The sequence below is a fragment of the Taeniopygia guttata genome, chromosome 1 (genome assembly GCF_048771995.1).
Source record: "Taeniopygia guttata chromosome 1, bTaeGut7.mat, whole genome shotgun sequence".
In the NCBI taxonomy this organism is placed as follows: Eukaryota; Metazoa; Chordata; class Aves; order Passeriformes; family Estrildidae; genus Taeniopygia; species Taeniopygia guttata.
In genome coordinates, this window is record NC_133024.1 from 37,709,999 (window position 1) to 37,729,684 (window position 19,686).

General features: G+C 39.8%; 1 protein-coding gene across 4 annotated transcripts in view; it reads left to right on the plus strand.

Moving 5' to 3' along the window:
• Window positions 1-13,373: 13,373 nt before the first annotated feature.
• Window positions 13,374-19,686, plus strand: part of CEP295 (centrosomal protein 295) — a 42,783-nt gene continuing 36,470 nt past the window's right edge. For 2 of the 4 annotated variants that reach the window (XM_030269349.4, XM_072927128.1), the window contains exons 1-5: window positions 13,417-13,541; window positions 14,994-15,127; window positions 15,847-16,047; window positions 17,814-17,938; window positions 18,713-18,806. In XM_030269349.4, the coding sequence (XP_030125209.4) occupies window positions 13,448-13,541; window positions 14,994-15,127; window positions 15,847-16,047; window positions 17,814-17,938; window positions 18,713-18,806 (648 nt within the window). In that variant the 5' untranslated portion in view covers window positions 13,417-13,447. Of the gene's footprint in view, window positions 13,542-13,619; window positions 13,834-14,993; window positions 15,128-15,846; window positions 16,048-17,813; window positions 17,939-18,712; window positions 18,807-19,686 lie in introns of those variants that run through there. The other 2 variants (XM_030269342.4, XM_072927127.1) reach the window with 2 other exon arrangements.

A 19,686-nucleotide genomic window follows, 5' to 3' on the forward strand; every position in this document is an offset into this window, starting at 1 on the left:
TATTGCCAGCCGAGGGAGCTTTAGGTGCAAGCTTGAATTTTAGATCCAGAATTATCTCTGGAATATAAGGAGCATAATTGCTGCCCAAAAATACCCGTGAGGGCCAGGCACATTATTTCTAGGTCTGACAGCAGCTTGGAAAAACCCATATAGGTGCTGTCTAATCTGAGGAGGTAGGGCCATGTCCAGAATTATTAAACAGAATAAACAGGAGTAGCAAGGCTTGTGAGGAGGCAACAAAAGTTTATTTGGAATTTTTACTCACAGATTTGTTAAGGAATGCTTCAGAAATACATGAAATCACTATAGGGGCTGATTTTTCCCCCCAGGAGTGTGACTCCTCCATGTTGCATTTACTGTGATCCGTCTTGCCCTAAATACCTGAATTGAAGGTAACGCAGTACAGAGCACTGGATTTTTATGACTCTCACCAAAGTACAGAGAAATGGTTAAACATAAAATGTTTGCAGGTGGTGGGGAGGAGGCAATAGAAAGTCCTGGTGCAGGGACTTATCCTCTGCTTGCAGGGAACATGCCTAATCTTCATTAAAAAATTCAAAGCCTGCTTGGCATGGATCCTAGATGTGTAGCGGTTTGTTTAGTGATGATGGAAAGCTCACTCTACATTAATTCCTAATGGTTTATTGCAAAATGTTCTGTAATGATGACATGCTTGAGCTGTTAATTGATTATGAAACGCTTTGAGATCTTTATGAAAAGCATAAGATACAACTATTATTGGATCATGATGCTCATTAACTTTAAAGAAGGTAAACGTGCTGTAATTCCCACTGTCCTGTAAATCTCTTATGTCTGGAAATATTTTTATGTCATCCTTCTTTTCTCTGGTAGTATCAGTGTTTGCTGTGTGTTCAAATTCCAGTACATTCAGGGAGATTAAGGGTCTGAACCAATCTGACTGAGTCAACCTGAATTTTTCCCATTGAATACAGAAGGAGTTGGAGCAGTCCTTGTTTGCTCTGTCCAAGTCCAAAAAGAAAATCTCTGGAAGAGTGTGGCAGCCATGAGACTTTCCAAAGAAAGGGGACGTGAAAATTCTTGTTTCTGAACTGAGAGAACTGCTTTATCCTAGAGCAGTTCCTAGAACTGTCTTTTGTTGTCAAAAGAATTCTGCATAAATGGTGAGGTGTAGGAGATTGGGACAGCATTTCCTGTGATACTATTTAATCTGGAATACTCAAGATTTGGGTACAATTATGTCCTAACCTGGTTTCAAGAAGAGTTATAATTCTCAGGGTACCACTGAGATGTGGCAAGGTGACCCTGGCCAATGCATAAGGGCCAACCCAGGAAAGGACATTAATGAATGGGACTTTTGCCTTGTTCTGGATGGGGCTTAGGGAAGAAGTTTGCTGGTAATCCTCTGTGTAGGGCTGAATTTCAGCTCTAGTTCTCACACTTGCAACAAGACCATAATAAAAGAAAGCTGAGCATTTTTATACATTAGAACTAATTTAATTGGAGACATGCAAGTTGTATTTTTGGGCATTTCTACCTTATACCGTTTCAGAAATAATGCTGTTGCCACCAGTTATGTGGGGAGCAAACACATGTTGCAAAAAAAATTTCAATTTTATCAGAAATAGTGTAGACCCCTAATTTCTGCAGAGCATTCTGTCTAGAGAAGTCAGCAGACTCCCACATTACTCCAGACCTCAAATGCTGACAGGTAGCACTGGCACTCTGGAAGGTGAAAGAGAATTCTGGATATTCATAAGTAAATTTAAGTAACTGATGTCCCATTCTTCTTTTGCTTTCAATTAAAAAATGAAGAGAGAGAGAAAATAAGAAATCTCCCCAAATGTAATGAAGTATTTGCATATAAAGAGACCTTTAACTTACATTCTTTGCTCATTGGCAATCTTTGGAAGCCCATAATTCTTTTCTGATGTTAAATTTACTCGGGAAAAAACATTCACATTTCTGGAGTAGAGGTTTGTTTTTAAAATTTATTGTTGTTCATTTATTTTCACAGGATGCATACTTTTCTAGACACAACAATTGTTTCTAGACATGAGCAGGAGAAAGATGTAAGATTCTATGGTGTTGTGTTGTTTTGGTTTTTTTTTAATATCCTAGATAAAGTTTTATAGATGCTATATCAGTAGAAAATCTCACTATGGCAGCAAAGGAAATGTGGATGTTTTCAATTTCTCATCCTGAGTGTGCAGCTTTGTGACTAGATAACCATGAACAAATGACTTATTATATCAAGGACTAAAGTTAGTGTTATTTCCACTGGTGTAAATCTGGAATAACCCCACAGAAGTCAATGGAGTTACAGTGCTAATCCAATATTGTTTCCTCATCTGTAAAAGAGGTTAATGACATTACCCTCTCTTGGGGAATAAGTCAAGGATATTTAGTTAATGTTGACACTGTAAAATACTAATTAATTGTTAGTGCAAAATTTGTACTTTACAGGTGAAAGAAACAGCACACAAGGTGCTCATACTTAACCCACGCTGCTAAAGATAGATTGGCTTTCATTACAACATCTCAAACAATTTTCCCATTATCTCTTTCATTTGGGAGGGAAGACTGATCATTCTACTAGGAAAGCAACCAGATGCATGTAAATAAATTAACACCAAAAGATTACCAAGCGTAGCATGTGCATATGTTCTACACTATGCAGCTTGCTTGGGTACCAGTCCAAGGAGAACATTGTAAATTTAAAATAAAAAGCTTTGATTCTGCTAACTAATTTGTTGTTATATATAGACTGAGAGAGAATAAAATATACACAGACAAAATGGTGGACAGATAAATAATTACTGCCAGAAGTGATCTGCAGCTTTCAGGCAATCCTTTTAACATTTTTCTGTCTCATTATTTCTGTATATAAATGAGAAGTCTTTGTGAGGAGCAGCATGAAAGCCCTGGTATATGTCTTTCCAATGCAAACAGAAACATGACTGTAATTCTTAGTAACTCAGAATTAGCAATTTATGAAGCACTCATGGGACACTGTCACAAAGCAAGTAGGAGCATGCGAAACTGCAATAGCAGTAATTTCCACCCCTCTTCTGATGTTCATGCTGGTAATTCTCAATGCATTTTTCACAAATGGGTGCATTATTCCCATTTTGCAGATGTGGAAAGGGATGGCCCTGGAGCAAGTGCCTTGCCTGAACAAAACAGCCGGTGAAGGAGGTGCGAGGAGGCCATGCAGCTGCGTGCAGAGAAGAAAAGGGCAAGAGTGGGGGTGGCATTTCCAGCAGCAGGCATCCCACAGAGCCACTCCCACTCCCACTTTCTCACATGGAAAGAGAAACTTGGCCGACCAGCCCCCATCGCCTGTCCACTGACATTAGATTAAAGGTAGAGGACAGAAGGATACAACATAAAATAGCATCAAGGAGCTCTTACTTATGAATGACCAACTCAAGTGTTAGGATCACCTGGATTTTTTTCAGGTGCCACTCTTCTCAACAGTGTGTTGACACTGTTTTGCATTGCATCTTCTACTAACAACCTTCCGGTGTCCTCTTGCTATTCCCTCTGCTAGTGCTGGAATGAAGAGGAGGCTGATTGAACGCCTCTCATGTTCTAATCTTTCCAGGGGTTCAGCTGTGGTCTCTTCAATCAGGTCTGTAGGACACATCTTTCCAGCACAGACCAGCTCAGGTTTCTGTTCAGTCTTCAGGGACTGGTGTAAAACTGGTTAAAGCTTCCTTCTCTCTTAGCCATGTGACTGTGACTGTGTCCAGTGAGATGGTATTTCCAGAGAAAAACATTGTTAACCAGTTCTATATTAACCAATATTCTTTTTACATGGAACTCTTGAGCTGGCAGTGTAGTTAGAGTGGCCTTGGGCACCATCTGCCAAGTGTTTACACAGGATATCAAGCTGGCTTGTTCCATTCATGCCATGAGAATTCACTGCTACTGGTCCCTCAGTCATCATGATACACAACCTGGCTTTATTAACATGACATAAGAAGATGCTAGACTTACCTTTGTTGCCAAAACATTTGACAAGGAAACCCCAAAAATTCTACAACAATCATTAGAAATCACACACTGAGAAAACATTTTATTTCCAAAATTAGGTTTTTGTATATTCACATGCTAAAAGGAAAAGCAGCAGCAATATTTCCTATAATGTTTTAATTTAGAACATAAAATAATCAAGTAACTTTTTCAGTAGCCTCTATAAATTAGAAATAGCACTGGTTTGGCCAACTTGTCCTTAAAATGAGCTCATTAAATCTAATTGTACATACTGTATAGCAAAGAATCATATGAAAAAAATCCCTGAGTTTTATTCCAATTAAAAGAATACTCTGTGGTGTTCAGCGCTGATTTCAGTGGTGGATGTCTGCCAAGATACATTTAGCTAAAATTAATACACTTTGAGATAGAATCAGCCCTGACAACAGGGAAGTAATCTATTAGAGGCAATAACTCAAAGATCACAGCAAAATTGCATGTTAAAAGAAATTATAAACTTGGGAAAAAGTCGATTTTTATTAAAATTTATTATCTCTGATTTAAACAGATGGCTTAGTAGAAGAGATTAAGATATTTTTAAGATTTTGTAACTTGACCGTAGTGAATCAAAATGAATGAGCACATGCCTTGCAAGTAGAAAATGGGGCTAATATCCTCCCCTACAGTCAAAAGCAAAGGGAAAATGCACAACTAAATAATATGAGGATGAGATCCAGAGTGCCTATTTATGCATCCTGAAGTCTGGGCTCAGCAGGGGAACCCAAATAACTAAATGATGCATGTCACCTCCATATTCCTGGAGAAAATAATTAGACACCGTGCAGAGTAGCCCAGAATGCTACACAAGGGTTTAGTGGCTGGCAGTATGAGATCCTCAGGATTACTGGTGTCTGAGCAGTCCCCTATTCCTGCACCTCGGAGCTTCTTCCTGCTCAGGACACACTGCACAGAGCCTTCCCCCCACTGCAATGGCCTGGCTGAGCATGGCTCATTCTTTCCAGGTGAATGGAATGGCTGAAGGACAAACCTAAGCTGGAGTCTCAACTCATTCATTCGCTTTGGAAGTCTGCCTAATGTAAAATGCAATGATCATTCAGAGCACAGCAGAGAATTCAATCTTCACCTGATTTCCAGGGCCCCTCACCTTTCTCTCTCTGGCCTGGATGTGCAGCAGCCCCTTTGGCACAGGATGTGCCCCTAAGAGACTTTTCTAGCCTGAGACAGGGCATTTTCAGGCCAAGGATTAACCCCAAATCTCCACTACCCTGGGGAACTTCTTTGACCACTAAGCAACAGGAATGAAGAAGCAAAAGCAGCATCACTTCTGTAAAGGGTAACTTGGCTGTCATGCTTTACACTGAAAAAAAAAATACAGTCCTTATGTGATATATATTTAAGTTCATAGCTCACACAATCATTTCTGGTTGCATCATGGTGGACTTCTGTTTTCACCAAGCAGACACCTACTTTCACAGAAAAGAGCAATACACAGAAGTCTCATTTCAAGTGTTGAGAGAGCTTCCAAGTCAAGTAGGGGCATGACATCTCCAAGAGTAGGTTTTCTGTGGAATACGGGATTTTGAAGATGAATTTCTTGTCTTCTTCCAACTTCTTGTCTCTAGGCACTGAAGGGATGTCCCTAGAATTGCTCCTGGCTGCAAAGTATGATAGCAGCTATGGGGCAGTTGCAACCAAAGGACAAACTTGAGTTTTGTACTTACCTGCACAACTCTCTTCACATTTTGTTAGCTCAATTCCCAATCTATATGGTCTGAAATGGACAGTATGCTTCAATATATTTGTCAAATGCCTTCCCTCTGTGGATCAGGATTTCTCAGAACAAAACCTCATATTGAATCTTTAGCATTTTATAGTAGAGATTGAGATACAACATGCAGTGGTAGCTAGCAAGCAAACAAGAAACTTATGTTTTCAGTAAATCTGCATATTTGTGTGTCTCCCATCATTGCAGCACCCGAAGGATTCATTGCCTCTATATAGCATTAGTATTAACCTAATTTTATACTGGTCACTGGAGCTCAGCTTTTTTGAGTCCCAGTCCAGTGTCTTCCAGTACCTCAGGCAACCTGGTCGTAATTTGATTATTGTTTTTTCTGCTAGTGTTGCTTTTCTAGAAATAAAATCATGAACATAAACATTGTTTAATTCTGTCTCCTTCATTCTTAAACCAGTGTTCATTTCCATGGAATAAGATTTAACTTTTGGCAGAGGATTGAGCAGCAGACCTAAGCACATTGACAAGGGCTGATTGGCCATGTGTGCAAAGAATTCAACCTTGGTCAGTCTTTTTCATCCAAACAATCTCAGTGTCATTCACTGATTTGTGCCTGGCTGTTCCCTGCCACCTGCACTGGAATGAGATGCCTGACCAGGCAACCCAGCCTATCTGAGAGGAAGTTAACAGATAATGTGCAATAAAGCTTTATTGTTTCCCCAGTATGTGTTTACTCTGCATCACAGAGAATCCATTTGTCAAATATTAATTGAATTCTCCAACATTTGGCATATTTGCATAAGTATTATGAAATAGAACATTATCTCCCTTGGTATTATACCCATTTCCCTTAGATGGACTCTCTTTGATCCATTAATCATGTTTCCTGTATCCTCCCACAGAAACGTAATTGCTCACATCCTGTAGAACTGACTCACAAAAAAAGAAATTAGCTCTATGTAAATCTAAGGTAATTACCTTGCCTCTATAAATGTAAAACAATTAAATTATCCTCTAAAAAGGACAGTGAAAAAATTCCAGATGAGCATTGATCACCCAAAGAAGCAGACTGAGGTGATTTTATTGGACCAGTGGGGAAAAAAGTGGTTTAGCTCTACCAAGGACATTACTGGGGCAAATGATACTGCTGCCTTTGTCTCTGCTACTGCTGCTGTCGCCTCTACTGATTTCAGTATTACTTTAATATCTGAAACAAAGTGTTAGATTGAATTTTAGGGCAGCCTCCAATGTTAGGGCTGATGTAGCCTCTTACTGGTGGGTACATCACCTGGGCTTTGCTGGAACCTCAAGGTATGATCTAAAGATGTGAGCACACCATTAGGTAACCATGTAAAGTCAAAGGTACAGCTATCCAGCTGCCTTATAGGAAATACTAAGGAAAGGAATATATCTTGAATATGGTGGTGTATATATATATACATAAAGACATAATTCCTGAATCTTGTTCAAGTTTAGATTCTGAGCCTTTCTGTCCTGTCAACATCAGAAGAGCTTGGGCATATAAAGATCAGCAAATCTAGAGGCTCATGGATCTCTAGCACTGAAAAATGTTAACAGCTTCTAGACTTTAGTAACTTAGCAAGGCTTTTCAGGATCAAGATTCTGGGACTAAGTTCCATTTATAAGATCTATACCAAAATGCATAAGCCAGCATTACAGGCACAAAAATCTCTTGTAGAAAACAGAAGCAAAGACTCCAGTTTACCAAACTAGCATCTAAATCATCAATAGCTTCCTTACACATTTGTTTTCCTCAGACTTGACTCTAGGTTTAATTCTTTGCAATCACTAAAGACCCTTTGTTCTTTCACCCTTCCTTGGATTCTGTAATATTTAGCAAAATTATGACAGAAAGTGTCTCCATATCTTTAGAGAGATTAGTTTCTGTTAAAGAGTAAAATGGGAGCAGTAAGAACCAGTATATCGCTACTCCCTGTTCACTGCTCTCTTCTGAACTCATTTGTTCCCTTTGCAGCTTTTCCAAATTTCTTCTCTAGGTGCAAATTCATTCTCACTTCTTGTAAATTTTTCTTCACCACCCATTCCTTTTGTAAGGTTTTCTTTGAAACATATTTCATCCCTAAAGCCTTTTAATGACTTCATCTATATAATCAGTTTCTACTAAAGAAAACATCAAAGCTAATCTGTAGTAGAAGTATAATCTGCTATATCACAAGTCTGTCTGATCATATAGTCTCTTTGATTTACAGCATGAAGGTCTTGATCAAACCAGGATTGACTCTTTTACCCTGTGAACACTTTTGCTGGTATTTCATAAACAATATTAAGATGTTATAACAGCTCTCCCAGAATAATGACATGTACTTTTCCAAGAGGAGATCTGCATCCTTGTGTCTTATCCTGTAAGTCACCTACTGTACAGGTTAGTTGTCAGAGAGATAGCATTAAGGAAAGGGAGTATCTAACACACATTTTAAATAGCTTTATGTATGAATGACTACTAAGACACCAAAAAGGATTCTGGGCTTCTGTGCTTGAATTGGTCAATATATTGGCAGGTCCTGACAATTTCATTTTTTATTATTTATTCAGAACCTTAATTAAACTTCTTCTTTGGAGACTTGTAGACTTAAAGCCTTAAGCTATTCTTCAGGATGTGTTTGCTTTTTTTTTTTTTTGTTTATGGCACAGCATTTGGATGCCCATCTGAGAGAAACTGAAGCTTGTGAAAACTCCTATGTATCCTGTATAAAATGTAATAAACGTAATCCATCAAATGGAGGGGGCAAACAATACAGAATAAGACAAATTAGGTTGGAGAAAACGTAATCATTTTGGAATTAGAAAAAAAACCCTAGTTTTCTCCTTTCACCTTTACTACATGCTGAAATACAATGCTTACTACTAATGTAGGACTAAACTAAAAAAGCATTTTTCATCACATAAGGAGTGCTTTCCCTACAATGCAAAATTTTAAACCATTTAAGAGATCTTGCTGGAGTAGAATCTATTATTTAAAGAAAATGTCAGAAAATCCAGGTTTCTGCTTGAAACTACCTGTAATAAAGAAACAAATGTTCAATATAGTTTTTGAAATTGAATAGAAGTAGATATTAGAAGAAGCAGCTCAGGAAGGTTAGCCAAACAAGATGTGGCACAGTAGTTGAGAAAAGCTGGCAAAGACCAGCTGTAAACTCACTGGACTGAACATAATTGGCCTATGAATGCACATAGTTACTATGCACATTTTAAGAACTGGAGAAAATTCTGTTTATGGTTCTCATATATTTTAGAAAGCTGAATGCAGGTTACAAGAATTTTAGCAAGTGAATATGCACACACCAAGTTTTCATTGTAGAGGTCTACACATGTTGGCATCACTGAGTAATTAGGCAGACTAATCACAGAGTAATTAGGTTTTGAGGATATACAACAGGTACACAAGGCTCATTTTTGCCTGTAAAAACCTGAATCCAGCTCAGTTCTGTTGACTTCAAGGTTTGGGAGACTTCATTTGTTTGAGAGCCTATTTTAAAATTACCTCAGGCAGCACGGTGGTTCATGCACGCATTATAAGTTCTTAGTCACTTGTTGCTGCTGGTACCACCCCAAGGCTGGTTGTTTTACAGTGACCCAAATCATTAAGATGGGCCAAGGATGCTGAGTGAAATCCCAGGAGCATTTGTGACAGAGAATGAGCCTGGTTTCCTAATAAGAACTTTTAGATCAATGTCATAGGACAGCCTGCCTTTTGGGTTTTTTTTTGGTCTGTAAGACAACACCATATATGTCCAAAACCACATCTGAATTTACAGACATTTTCTTCGAAAACAGTAATTTTAGGATGTACACTATATTTAATTACACATAATTATCCTTTTGCCAGCTACATAGGCGTTTATTCTTCATATTTTACTTCTTTTTTTTTCTTTTTTTTTTTAACTGTAGCATCTTTTTTTTTTTTTTTTTTTTTTTAAAGAATCTGCACCTTGAGAATTTATACAGGCACAGCTGTGGATACAGTTGCATTGGTACTGAAAATGTAGCTTTGCAGCATTCTATTACATGACATGGAGTATAATAACAAAAGCTATTCTTCCACATCTGTCAAGAAAATTTATCTCCAAATCAGTCTCAGGCAGAAACTATTATAGGCTGTGCTTGCACAAGCTGACCATGGTAGATTAGTCAGCCTCAAAAATAAAGATTAGCCCTTCTTCCTTTCTAGGAAACTCCTTGTCTTTTTGCAAAGCTTACACACAAATGTACTTACTGCAAACTATTTAACAAAAGCACTTTGCAGTTTTGAAAATGTGTGGACTGGAGGATTACAAACATTCGTAAAACCACGTCCTGTCAGCTCCTGGCGGTCACGATAATTAGACATCAGGTGCCAGGTGTGACAAAGAACAGCACGGGGAAGTAATCACACATCAAACCAAAATGAACCATAGGGGAACTTTTAAGATTATATGACAGTGTGGGATGTGACATTGAGGAATACTGAATGCAGAGAAAGGCCAATTCAGACTGAGATAAAGTCTCATTTCATTCTAATACTTCAGTTATCAGCAGGAAGGAGACTAAAAGCAGAAAACTGCAGTAATGTATAATGATGTTAGAGGACTCAGGGCAGGTGAATTTCGTGTCTGAATGTGACATAGTTTTTAAAGCTCTTCCTTCAGGGTTTTTCAAGGAGAATACTTATTTCATGCAGGGTGCTAAGTCCTTAAGAGAGTACTTATTTTGTGCAAGGGTGATCTGTCAGGTGTTTGTACTGTTCCCTTACTAGCTTGCAGAAAACCTTTAAAACCAGGGCTTCCCTGCTAAAGATGCAGAAAAGCCTGTGAAGTTGTCTTTCCCTTGTGCAAGTGTTCCTGTGGTAGTAAAATATATAGGTTGCTTATGCTGGTCTGCTAGACCTGCCCATGAGACAGGGAATATTTTCTTGTGAGACAGGGAATATTTTCTCTCAGGCCACACAAGGTCACCTCCAGCCTCATGGAGCTCACATTGGGGCCAAACGGCCCCACAGAGCACACGGAGGCAAGGTGCCTGTGCCAAAATCTCTTGCAATGGTTCATCTACTGATGGAATAAACCTCCTCTGTGATAGGGAAGTACAAGCAGTCTGCTCTCAAAAGACATTTTCTGGAATAGCACAAGGCCTATACTGTGATTTGAGCTCCTGACTGTGCACTGCAGGCCAACTCATCAGTGGCTTTCAGAGTCATACAACCCCTCTTCAACCTCAAATGCATTAAATTAATATGATTTCTTTCAAATATGTGTTTTCACATAAATTCACTCTGAGACATTTTATACATATGAAAAGCATTATATTTCTGAAAAGAAATTCAAATTTCCAGTGGATATCTTGGGAATTTGTAGATAATTCCTGCAAGTGTAATTTCTTTCCCTCAAGAGGAATGTGACCAATAATTGAAGCTCAGTACCTCCAGTTTTATGTATCCCTGACTAAATGCACCAGTACTGCTGCATGACTATTCACCTTTTATAAAAGGAACACCATCTACTTCACAGGGGGAAGGAATTAATGCAGGTCTGTAATACTGTAATTTAAGTGTGTGTAGTCAAATGTAGAAAACATTACAGTATTAAAATTCCTGGTTTTCAGTATATGTATGTAAATTGAACAATAGCAGAAATAATTCTGCAAGACAATGACAGAAAGCACCCTTGAAACAAAATTCTTACCCAGCACATGTTGGTTTCATAATATCCCTTTTATTCAACAGTATAATTGAGGAGCATATATTTGACCTCTTTCACATTTTATAAGTAGAGGATTAAAATCCATAATCTCAATTACTCTCTTAATAGACTATCTTGACTTTTTTTTCACCTGTTGACCTGCAGGATAAAGCTATTTACAAGTGATGTTATTGAGGAGAGCACTGCCATAATGAAAATGCTGAAGGACAAAAAAATCCAATAAGGAGACTAGAAAACACATTTGGAAGTGCACTTCTCAACTCTAATTTATTCAATATGCATACTGTGAAGCAACTGTGTGTCTAATGTACAATCAGATATTAACTTGGTACCAGCTATTTCAGTCAGTAGTTTGCAGCAAGTTGCAGACACTTGTCAGAAAATAAAAATCTGTGAACAAGAAGGTAGCTTAGCAGTGAAATGCAGAAGGCAGGGAAGAAAGCACATTAAACTGCTATATTACCTCTTCTCCTTATGCTGATGTCTTTTCTCTTGCAATTCTGTATTTTTTTAGTCTATTTTTTTTGCAGCCATGCATCCGCATGCACCAAACCATAAGTTTTACAGAGTAATCTCAGCCTTCCTGGTTTCAGTCCTGTAGGGCACAATGTGGTGGGTTACTATGACAGCTAGTTCCTAGCATAAAATATATTTTTTTCTTTTTCTATAAGAAACTGCCAAAAAGGTAGCTATATTTTGCACTCAAGTTTCATCCCAAGACAATTGATTATCTGCTTTGTTCCTGGCCTGTTTTAAGTCACAAACATTTCTTTCATTTTTGTAGCAGCAGGTCAGACCCTTGGAATGTGCTCCATGCAAAGAAACAGACTAACACAGCTTATCTTGTCTCATTTGTATGTGTGGCAGAATTTTTTCCTTCAATACAAATAACATTTATATTCCTCATAAATCAAAGATATCTGACATCTCCACTTTCAAATCCCAGCTGCTGCAAATCTTACACATATGATAAATGGTTCCTCTTAGAAAGAAAGGTGAAGTGTGAAGAAGAATCATAGAACGGTTTGGATTGGATGGGACCTTAAATGTTGTCTGCTTCCAACCCCTCTGCAATGGGCAGGGACACCTTCCACTGGACCAGGTTCCTCAAAACCCCACCCAACCTGGTCTTGGGGGATCCAGTTTCCAGAGATGGGGCAGCCACAGCTTCTCTGGGCAACCTGTGCCAGTGCCTCACCATCCTCATAGTAAAGAACTTCCTCCTAATGTTTAATCGGAACCTATTCTCTTTAAATAGGATTTTCTCTTAATGGGTTTAAACCCATTACCCCCTTGTCCTGTCACTACATGCTGCCAGCAAGGAAGCAAGCATTCAATCAAATTTACAAGGGGCAGACGTTAGTTAAAAATTAGGGTTATAAAGGAAAGGTTTAGCTACAAGGTTGAAGCAGCAGCACAGTTGTGCCTACTGTAGAAGCCATGTGCAAGCCTAGAGGAGAGGCAGAGCAGCACTACACGTACAGGGGCACTGCCATAGCCTGAACGGGTTGGAACTAAATGATCCTCGAGGTCCCCCTCCAAGCCAAACCATTTGATAATTCTATGATACTGCTTCTACTGAAACAGTGCAACCAAATGCAGCACTGAACAGGGAAGCTGCATAGAAGTAACACTAGTGAGGCAGAACTAGCAGGATTCACTTTGATTCCGCTCTCTCAGCATTTCACGCTTGGCTAGAGAGTGCCCCTCCCACGCGAGCACTTGGAAACTCCGACCGCGGGCTCCAGGGGCGGTGTTGTGAGGGAGCCGGGGTGACGAACCCCGCCCCCGCATCTATTTCTGCACGTGCCGCGTTAAGCGAGCAAGGCACCGCCCGCACTTAGATCGGCCATGGGGAAGAGGCTGACCGGCACAGAAGAACCCCCAGGACACCCTGCGGGACAAATGCCTTCATAGCCGCCAGCACCGCTTTTATATTGGGCGCGCGCGCCCCTCGCCGCCGTCCCGAGTCCCAATTGGCTACAGGGGGACGGGGGCGGGGCTCGGGCAGCGGCGCATGCGCTATTGGCGGCTCGTTGGGGGCGCGGGGTCACGTGGCGGGGCGGCGGCCGTTGGCGCCTCGGTGAGCGGGAGGGCCCGGGCGGCGGTGGGTGCGTGAGAGACGGGTCTGCCCTTCCCTTCCCTTCCCTTCCCTTCCCTTCCCTTCCCTTCCCTTCCCTTCCCTTCCCTTCCCTTCCCTTCCCACCCCCCGCTCCCCCGCGCTGTCCCTGCTCAGCTCGGGCGGATGCAGGTGCGGGTGTCCCGGTGACTGCCGGGGCCCTCTCGGCGCTCTCCGCCCCGCACCACCCGCCCCGTGCTGCGGCTGAGCCCGGGCAAGCGCGGCGTCCGCTGTCTCTACCTCCGCTCTTAGCCTTTGGATCCAGGCTCTGCATTGGTCATCCTGTACATTTTTCCTCTCTTTAGGAGTGTATGTGCGTGTGGGAGAGAGAATGTAGTAATTTGCTACTTAATTTTGTGCCGTGATAAACTTCTGTAGCTCATCGGGTGACTAAGGGAGGGCTGGCAGGATCCAGGATGCTACTGACCCTTTTTATGCTGTAAAGATCTTGGGATTCATTGCTTTAATAACCCTTTACCGAATGTGATCTTCGGCTTTACATCTCGCCTGATTTCTTTACAGTGTTGCTATTTTATCTGCGATACTGTGTCTAGATATACCAAGATCATTATATATGATTCTGAAAATAATAGTTTTCAGGTGTGATATGTTGGTTAAACTCTCACTAGATTTTTTTAGAATCAAACAGTGGCTTTTGAAAGTCTTTGTTTGCTTGTTTCGTGCGAATATTTTCAGGGTTATAAATATTTAAAGATTCAGTAAAAATCTTACTTGGTTTGAGGGAGGGGAATTTTAGACTTTCACAGTAAAATTTTGAAGGAAACATAATTTGAAATTTGTCTTCTTAGGAAAATTTGAATAAAAAACCGTTAGTGAGCACTTTCAGCTTTCCAGTGAAATGCTTGGTACGCAGGCTGTTGCTAGAGTTTCAGAGCCTGTACACCAGAAAACCTTGGAGTGCAGCCAAAAACATCAACAAAATTGCTGTGGTATCTTACCTCTTCTCTGCAACAGTTATGAGAGTATTTCAGTAGAAATCATCTGAGTGACCAGCCTGTTTTACTTTACTTTTACACCTGCAACGTGCTTTTCAGTAGTTTGTGGGTTTGTTTTTAAATCTTCTCAGGAGCAGAATGGTGTTCACTCTTTGCTTTGCAAATGTTGGTGGCTGGCCCGCAGAGTGGACTGTGAATGTCATGCTGTTGCAGTGTTTGGTACATAGCTCAAAGAAGTTCAAAAGCATTATCGACTGTGACAAAGACAGAGCCAATGCTGTTGAGTACAGTTAAGAGTCATTAAGGTTGGAAATGGCTTCTGAGATGTCAGCTCCAGCCTCCAGTAGGGACAGACATGAACAGTTGTAGCTCTCACATGCAGATACCATCATAAGGTTGACAACATTATGGCAGTATCCTGTTTTTATAGCTGTTTTGCCAGTGTCATTTATGCATAATTTCTTTTTTTCTTTGCATTGTTCTCGTAGAATTTGATTATTCAGCATATCCAAAGATGAAGAGGAAACTTGCAACAGCTGGGACATTGAGGCTAAGTCCTAATGAAGAAGCCATGTTTCTGAAAGAAGAATATGAAAGAAGAAGAAAACTAAGGTTACAGCAGGTATGCCTGTGGTATTTTTCTATGTGCTGTTTTCATTTGATGATGTAACAAATAATTTAAGAAAAGTGAAAATATTATTTCCTGTAAGGTACATTTCAAGGTAATAGTATTGTAGAATGGTGGAATTTTTTATGTTGGAAAAGACCCTTGAGATCATAATCTCCAGCTATTAATCTGGCACTGCCAATACCACCACTAAACCATGTCCCTCAGTGCCACATCTACATGTCTTTTGAACTTTTCAAGGGGCGGTGTCTCAACTGCTTCCCTGGGCAGCTTGTTCCAGTGCTTGACAACCCTTTATGTAAAAAAAAAAAAAGCCTAAAATACAAAGTGGAAAATAATAAACTATGTATACTAAGTTTTCGGTATAGTTGTTGATTTTTTTTTAATCTTGAATTGTAATAGGAGCCTTTAATAGATTATTGCGTTATATTTTTGGAGAGGAGGATATCCAAGCAGTGTTTGCGGTTTGTCACCTGTATGTAATTTTTTGGACTTTAACCAAAGTGTTTAATTGAGATTAAATTTATTATTTTATATATTAATTTTGGAAAAGAGTAGGAGCAACTTGAAAGTATTTTCTGGATAGACTGTGAATGGACTAGTAGATGAGATAGAAAGATGGAAGTAGAGTAAACTGTGTTGTGGAAAGTCTTGCTGCAAAAAGTATTGTGCTTGTCTTGAATTGCTGATAAACATAAATGCTATTTCTACAGGTCAGAGAGCAGCAGAAGTATATCTCCTACCAGATAAGGCAGAAGGTAAAGCAGAAGAGAGAAGAACAACTGCATCAGTTAGAGGAGGCACTGAGAGCTGAATGGCAGAAGGCACAGGATGAGAAGATGAAAGCCCTGGAAGAACTGTATCTATCAAGCTTAAGAGCGATTGGGGAGGGTCACCGACAGGCCAAGGAAAATGTAAGTGAGCTTAATATTATTCTATCATGGTTTCACCCCAGCCAGCAGCCAAGCAGCAGGCAGCTGCTTGCTCACTCCCTTATCAGTGGGATCAGGGAGAGAATCAGAAGGGTAAAAGCCAGAAAACTCATGGGTTGAGATATAGACAGTTCAATAGGGAAAGCAAAAGCCACACATAGAGCAAAGCAAAATGAGGAATTCATTCTCATCTTCCCTTGGGCAGGCAGGTGTTCAGCCATCTTCAGAACAGCAGGGACCCATCGTGTGTAATGGTTACCTAAGGAAGACAGCCACCATCACTCCAAACATCTCCCCCTTCCTCCTTTGTTCCCCCACTTTATGTACTGAGCATGCTGCCAGATGGTGTGGAATATCTCTTTGGCCAGCTGGGATCACCTGTCCTGGCTGTGCCTCCTCCCAGCCTCCCATGTACCCCCCACTCTCTCGCCAGTGTGGCAGCACAAAGAGCAGAAAAGGCCTTGGCTGTGTGTGAGCCCTGCTCAGCAATAACAAAAACCTTTCTATATTATCAGCCCTGTGTTCAGCACAAATCCAAAGCATGGCCTCATACCAGCCACTACAGAGAAAATAATTTCTATCCCAGCCAATACCAGCATATATTGTCAGAGACAATTTTAATGTTTTAGAAATCCCAAAATTGCTGTTTGTTTGGTTTTTCCTTTGACATTCTAGATTTTGAAGTCCTGCCTAAATAGACAACTTTTTAAGAATGGAAACTTTTTAGAAGTGGTTGTGTATTTTTTGCAGGTATCTTCCTACAAGATAGTCTATGGGCCTATATGTGAAGGCTTTTGCTGGGCAGACTTTAAAGTTACTTTGTATTAGCTTGTATGATCATGTATGATTGTACTTGACTAAATTGTACATAATGACTCCGTTTCTCAATTATGCCAGTAATACAGTAATTTTTTCTCCATCATGGATCATTTCTATGGGCAAGAAAATACACTTAACATTTTTTCCCCTTCAATGCTCCAGTGATATGGAAGACATTGATAAGGGCTTCAGAGACCTTTGCCTGGACTGCAAATGGGTGTCGCTTTAATTCTGCACCTATAAACTGATTTAGCTTTCTTTAAAATCCTATAACTTGTGTAGGCTCTGCTTGAGAGATCATTTAAGATTTCTGGTTAGAGATTTTCTATAGGTTTGACTCTGAATCAGGTTTACAGATATCAGCCGTAGATTTCTTACATGGATTTTGCAAAGTAGTTTACTACCTGAATTAATAAGACTCTTTAAACCCAAGTGCATTAGCATTATGCTTTTCCATGTATCAGTGTCTTTAAATCAACTTCTTTTTAAACTCCCTTCCAGTGCTAGGATGGGTGAGTTAGCAAAAAACTGTGGAACCAGTGTTATAGGAACAGAAAACTAGTTGATGACTGAAGGGTATTAACATGCTTCTTCTACAGTTTAGTTTGCATTTGCTACAGGGTGCTTAAATAACTATGTTTAATTATCCTTTTCATCAAACTGATGTAGAAGAAGCTAAGATTTCTACGTCAATATTTGGTTAAATTGGCCAAGGGATGTTGCAGGTTTGCTGCTGTTGTTGGCGGAGAAGAAGAAAATAAAAGATGGAAGAGAAGGAAAAGTTATTAAAGTACTTTTACTTTAATAGAGTAGAAGGTAGTTTTGAGCTTGTGCTTCTTACCAGCAGTATGTAGTTTGAAATATCATACTGATCGTATGAGATTTGAGTGGAATTCTGTATTAAGTGATTACAATATTTTAATGTTAAGGAACCTGATTTAGAAGCTCTGGCAAAGCAAGCAGAGGAAAGGAAACAAAGAGCAGAGACAAGACATAGAAAAGCTCTGATAGAGCAGAAGCACCAAAAGGAAAAATTACTTCGTGAGCAAGCCAGGTATGCAATAGTTATTTTGTTTTATTAAGAATGAACTTTACAGTGTCACAAGGTGAAAGGCAAAAATGTTGATGCTTCTTGCTTGGAGCTTTTTCAGTCTTGAAATTTTATGGGTTAGAGAATTAATGCTTGTGGACAAAGCTTGTGCCTTTTGATAAAAACTGTAGCTTTAAGACCAAGACAAGAATGTCAGGAATTCAAGCTGGCCCTATAGACTCTCCAGGAGTTCAGTGACGTATGAAATGAAATGTTGTCAGGGCAGTTCCTCATGGAGAGTTAACCACCTGAAAAAATGACCTAATGTATTTGTCATGGTCTTCCTTCTTACATTGTTTTTTATTAAGCAGATTGGAACAAACTTGTGCTGGCATGGAAAATGCCATGTCTCCTCTTGGGTGTAGTTGTGCTTGGGTTGAGCTAAGACCTGTAAATTAAATAGTTAACTATATCTACACTCAAGCAGTTAAAGTAGGTTGAAATGCACAATGCTTTCTGGAAACTTAGGTGAAAAGCAGAGATTTTTGCCTTGCTTTTGGGATGCTTGTGTACATTAATGTTTTTGCATAACTTGAAGAAGGTAATTTTTAATGCTGCCTTCCAGCCCAAGTTCTGTTATCTTTTTAATATGCTTCCCCATCCCTATGGCCCGACCAGTTAGTGCAGGTACTTAAGAATCTCATTTTAGGTTTACCTTTTATTTTGCACTGTTCTGTCACTGTTGCTTGAATAATTTTCTGTCTCTCTTTTGTGGTTTGTTTTGTCTTTTCCCCCAAGACGAGCAGATGCGCGTAAACGTGCTCTGGAAGTGGAAAAACAAAGAGCAGCCAAAGTTGCAAGCCTGCCACCTCCTCCGCCACGTCCTTTTGAAGTATGTATCCATGATACAACAGGGATTACAATTTCAAGGGTACCATATATATTTATTGGTCTGACTCCTTGCAACAGGACATCCAGAGTCGGTATTTGCGTATACAAGGAGAGTTATTCAGCAGAAGCCGAGGGAGTGAATTCATTAGATGTTAGCGGATTTCTCGCTACTAAACTTGGGTACTTTATTGATCTCTTGTTATATGTGAATTTTATTTCTTGTAATCAGACTCTTATTTTTGTAGTTAATGTGTCTTTTTAAACTTCCATCATATCTCATTTTCATTGAGTAGCCTCAGTGATATTAGGCTTTACAATGATCTCTCTCAGCAGGTACATTACATGCCTCCTCAGCCTGCTGTCATACTGATATAGTTCACAGCATTTTGTTTAGTTCTGAAATAAAGGCAATTCTGTGTTTTTAGCTGTGGGGCAGTTTTGTTGGTTTTTTTTTCCTCCCTGCAATTTTGTTTTCTTGTAAGAAATCCTAAATGAATGGGAAGCTCTTTAGTTTTGATGGGAAACCATCACCCAAGTCTACTGGGGAGGCTGCAGCCTTTTGAGGTGTGGCTTTGTACCTCATTCATGCTGTTTTGATTTCATAAAGCTGGTGCATACATGTAGAATTTGCTGTAGGATTGCAGATCTGCACTGCAGAAAGAATATTATTATATGTGGTTTTACTTTGGAGTTAACTAGTAGGATTTTATGAATGCAGAGCCTAAGTTGCCTCATGTGGTGTCAGGGATATTCAAACTACTGACAGTAAAATAAAGGGTTGAGGTATACTAGCCCCTCTCAGAGCCAGTGAAACTTTCAAAACTTTTCCCAGCTACATCCCAGCACAGTATGTACAGCTTAGAGTGCAGGATGATAGGGGT